General features: G+C 49.3%; 1 protein-coding gene across 1 annotated transcript in view; it reads left to right on the top strand.

Annotated features, from left to right (window-relative positions):
• LOC103607534 (acetyl-coenzyme A synthetase 2-like, mitochondrial) overlaps positions 1-1,987 on the top strand; it is a 2,468-nt gene extending 481 nt beyond the window's left edge. Inside the window, exon 2 of the mRNA XM_008592027.1 lies at positions 6-1,987. Coding sequence (XP_008590249.1) covers positions 6-1,987 — 1,982 coding nt within the window. The remainder of the gene's footprint in view (positions 1-5) is intronic.
• The last annotated feature ends 3,172 nt before the right edge of the window (positions 1,988-5,159 follow it).

Genomic DNA, 5,159 nt, shown 5'->3' on the forward strand with positions numbered 1-5,159 from the left:
GCTGCTGCTCGGGGTGAGCGTGCCGCGCTGGGCGGCCTCGGGACTGTCAGGCCGCGACCCCGCTGCTGCTGCGGTGCTGCTCGGCTCATACCCCGCGCTGAGCGCTCAGGCGGCATGGGAGCCAGCTGCCTTCTGGGGGCCGCTGGCACGGGATATGCTCGTGTGGGACACCCCCTACCACACTGTCTGGGATTGCGACTTCAGCAGTGGCAAGATCGGCTGGTTCCTGGGAGGCCAGTTAAATGTGTCCGTCAACTGCTTGGATCAGCATGTTCGGAAGGCCCCCGAGAGTGTTGCTTTGATCTGGGAGCGAGACGAGCCTGGAACTGAAGTGAGGATCACCTACAGGGAACTGCTGGAGACCACATGCCGCCTGGCCAATACACTGAAGAGGTATGGAGTCCACCGAGGGGACCGTGTGGCTATCTACATGCCTGTTTCCCCACTGGCTGTGGCGGCAATGCTGGCCTGTGCCAGGATTGGAGCTATCCACACAGTCATCTTTGCTGGATTCAGTGCGCATGCCTTGGCTGGGAGGATCAACGATGCCAAGTGCAAGGTGGTTATCACCTTCAACCAAGGGCTCCGGGCAGGGCGTGTGGTGGAGCTGAAGAAAATAGTGGATGAAGCCATGAAGCAGTGCCCAACCGTCCAGCATGTGCTGGTGGCTCACAGGACGGACAACAAGGTCAACATGGGGGACCGGGACATCCGCCTGGAGCAGGAGATGTCCAAGGAGGACCCTGTGTGTGCCCCAGAGAGCATGGGCAGTGAGGACATGCTCTTCACGCTGTACACCTCGGGGAGCACCGGCTCGCCCAAGGGGCTCGTCCACACCCAGGCTGGCTACCTGCTGTATGCCGCTCTGACTCACAAGCTTGTGTTTGACTACCAGCCTGGCGACGTCTTCGGCTGTGTGGCTGACATTGGCTGGATCACAGGACACAGCTATGTGGTGTACGGACCCCTCTGCAATGGAGCCACCAGTGTCCTTTTTGAGAGCACCCCAGTTTACCCTGATGCTGGTCGGTATTGGGAGATGGTTCAGAGGTTAAAGGTCAATCAGTTCTACTGTGCTCCAACGGCTGTCCGGCTGTTACTGAAGTATGGTGATGCCTGGGTGAAGAAGTATGATCGTTCCTCCCTGCGGACCCTGGGGTCAGTGGGAGAACCCATCAACGTCGAGGCCTGGAAGTGGCTCTACAAGGTGGTGGGAGACAGCAGGTGCACGCTGGTGGACACCTGGTGGCAGACAGAGACGGGCGGCATCTGCATCTCGCCGCGGCCCTCTGAGGAAGGGGCGGAAATCCTCCCTGGCATGGTGATGCGGCCCTTCTTTGGCATCATCCCCGTTCTCCTGGACGAGAAGGGATGTGTCCTGGAAGGCGGTGATGTCTCTGGAGCCCTGTGCATCTCCCAGGCGTGGCCAGGTATGGCCAGGTCCATCTACGGCGACCACCAGAGATTTGTGGACACTTACTTCAAGGCATATCCAGGCTATTACTTCACTGGAGACGGGGCTTACCGAACCCAGCATGGCTATTACCAGATCACAGGGCGGATGGACGATGTTATCAACATTGGCGGCCAGCGGCTGGGGACCGCAGAGATAGAGGATGCGATGGCTAACCACCCTGCAGTGCCAGAAACTGCTGTCATTGGCTACCCCCATGACATCAAAGGAGAAGCCGCTTTTGCCTTCATTGTGTTGAAAGATGACTCGGGTGACTCAGAGGCGGTGGTGAGTGAACTCAAGTTGGCGGTGGCCACCAAGATTGCCAAGTACGCCGTGCCTGATGAGATTCTGGTGGTGAAACGTCTTCCAAAAACCCGGTCTGGGAAAGTCATGCGGCAGCTCCTGAGGAAGATAATCTCTGGCAGAACTGAGGATCTAGGGGATACCACCACCCTGGAGGACCCCAGGGTCATCACAGAAATCCTGAGTGCCTACCAGAAGTGCAAGGAGAAGCAGGCTGGCGCCACGTGAGCGGGCTCGCCTCTGCCTGGGCTCCTGGACCGAGACCAAGCGCCCAGGTCCCCGACTTGTCCTTCTCGAACTAGCCCCTAAGTACCCCCAGACGTCCCAGAATTCGTTTCCCCAGCTCATAACCCACACCACCCCTAATGTTAAGTTGCACTAAAAGCCCTTCTGTTGGAGATCCCAGAAGTGTGGCCCATGAAGAGGCACTGTCAGACTTGGAGAGGGTTCATTCCACTAGTCCTTAATTTGGTTTCCTGGATGGAAAATCACTGTCATCTCCGTTTCTGTGTCCTCTGGAGACAGCACGGGAAGGTGAGAAACCTGGTACAGAGTGTCTGCTAAGGTAACTTAGAAACAGATGCACCACACTTTCTCCAGATGTTTCTAGATATAAAAGCAGAGGTTTTATTTTTATACTTTTGTATTTTGGAAGAATAATGTGTAAGCACTCGAGTAATATGAGCATGTACTTTGTAACACAGAGTGATGAAAAATCTCCTTTTTTGCCTTCTCTAGTGGGGAAACGTGAATATAAGTGTGTACTTTTAGTCATTGTTTAGCATGTTTGGAAATCTGAATTAAAGATGTTTGTGTCTCTGTCTAAGTGGCTGTCTTGAGAACTTCTAGGCCTCCACGGCCTTCCCTGGTGTCTGTTTCTCCAGTGCTTGGGCTGTGAATAATGGAACTAACCCTAAGCGATGTGGCAACTGTGCTTACCATCCAGTTCTGAAGCTACTCCAGTCATGTTCTGTTTCTCCTATCTGTGATCTAGAAAGATTTTTTTCCACACTGGATGCCTCTTGGTAGGAGGTCAGCATGCTCCAAATATGTGGGTCTGTTCAAGGAAGCCAGAGAAAACTCAGGTGACTTGTTAGAGCACTCGTGGCCAGAACCGGGTCCTTGCAAACTCTGTCCTTTCTGTGATGGGGACCAACTGTGCTTACCTTCCAGTTCTGAAGCTACTCCAGTCATGTTCTGTTTCTCCTATCTGTGATCTAGAAAGATTTTTTTCCACACTGGATGCCTCTTGGTAGGAGGTCAGCATGCTCCAAATATGTGGGTCTGTTCAAGGAAGCCAGAGAAAACTCAGGTGACTTGTTAGAGCACTCGTGGCCAGAACCGGGTCCTTGCAAACTCTGTCCTTTCTGTGATGGGGACAGTAACAACCACTGCAGTCCAACAATGAGACCTGGAGCTCCAAATCACGTCTCTCTTCTTTAATGTGCTTTAAGTCCTCCGAACATTAGTAAGATGATGTAAATCATGAGGTCACCGAGTGCTTATTTCTTAGCTGAGCATGCAGGGGCTGACAATGTGGTGCATGACAGCTGAATAGTTGTCCTCATCTTTGCCCCACCATTTACCCCACAGTGCCTTGCAGCTGTGTTCAAGGGGCTTCAGGGTAATGAACACCTACTGTGGGCCATGGCTGTGCTGGCCTCTTGGGTGGTCAGGTGAGTACACCTGTGGCAACCAGGATATGACACTGGCTGTACATGCACATATACCGCATAATGATCTTTTGTTTACAGGCGTAGTGACAAAGAGCCATGCATTGGATTTGGCAGACTGTAGTCATGGTGCTATTTATGAAGTGGCTTAGTTTCCACATTGCTGATAGAAACTTGGACAGTGGTCCAGGGCCTCAGAATGATCTGCAGTAGAATTTAAATAAAGCTTTATTTTGTTCAAAAAAAAAATTTAAGGATCTGACATCTTAGTGAAGTTTGGTATATATTGAGATGTCCTTTGTGAAGTAGAAAATAAGCTACTGAATTTTATATTCCTGCTACCAAAAAGAAGTACAGTAACTGGTGGTCTCTTTGGGTTTGAAGTCAGCATATACTACATTTAAATGTACTGCTCCAACAGTACATTTAGTGAGTAATCCGTAAAGCTGCCATTAGATGCTAAGTGGAACTTGTGGCAGGCCCTGACAGGAGAATCACAGTGATAGACCCTTCATTTTGGAGCTAACTATATCTTTTTTCAAAAAAGGCTACTGGCTTGCTGCTATATCTGATAGAGAACAAATGCCCAACTACTGGATATCAGTAAAATGAGCTACCTGTGAAGGGCATGCATGTCAGCATTTTATCATCAAATAGAAGTGGCATATCTGGGACTGGGCAAAATGCAAGTACTGAAAAGCACATGTACATTGAACAAGCAAGAGGCTCTTTTTGTATTGCTATCCGTCTCACAGCCCCATGCTCATGGCTTCATTCCTGGGGAGTTCGCTGTGTTCTGGTTAACAGATGGTTCTGCACAATGTGTTGGCACCTGTCAGACTAAGAGCAGACTCTGGTAGAAACCGCCAGATGCCTCCTAATATCTATTCTTTTCTCCTTTAGAAACAAAGCTCTTGGTTTTTTAGCAGTGCAATTAGGAGACTCCTTATGGTTGGATGTGGCTACATGACTATGTTTTGGCCAGTGATTTATAAGTGAGATTGTTCTTCCAGGAATTCTCCTTAATCTGTGCCCTTCTTGCTTCTCAATTTCTGCTTGAAACATGGATATGATGTTCGGAGCTCTAGTAGACATATTAAACCATGAGAATGAGGGCCAAACCCTATAAATAGTAGAGCAATGAACCTAAAGAAACTGGATTCTTGAGACCACAGATCTGCCATTATTAGTCCTGGATGCTTACTTCTAGACCTCATTTACATGAAAGGAAATAAACTTTTATTTTGTTTAAGCTACTTATATTGTAGGTTTTCTGTCATATGCATCTGAACATAATCCTGACTGGGACACTGACTGCTTAGATGGATAAGGTGCTACTCTCTGAGATAGGGAACGGAGGGGGAGAAGATATAGGTTTGTAGAAATGATAGAAAATCTCATTTTGGTTGTGATTAATTTGCTGTGTTTGTGGAAATTCTCAATAAGGGGTGTAGATGGCATTGGGAGCTTGAAAAATATTCTGTTTTATCTGTTAGGAGAAGATAATGCTTGTTTTCAGGAGAATGAAACCTCAAGGAAAATAGACTACAGTAAAGTATATTATACACAGCCTTATAACTCGTTTAGCCACATAAACAACCTGTAATTCTTTATTTTTGAGAAGCATTGGGCCGGCCCGGTGGCGCATTGCTATAGTGCACCGCTTGGGAGTGCAGCGGCGCTCCTGCTGAGGGTTCGGATCCCACATACAGACCGGCCGCTCACTG

Source organism: Galeopterus variegatus, unplaced genomic scaffold (genome assembly GCF_000696425.1).
Source record: "Galeopterus variegatus unplaced genomic scaffold, G_variegatus-3.0.2 Scaffold7515, whole genome shotgun sequence".
Taxonomy (NCBI): Eukaryota; Metazoa; Chordata; class Mammalia; order Dermoptera; family Cynocephalidae; genus Galeopterus; species Galeopterus variegatus.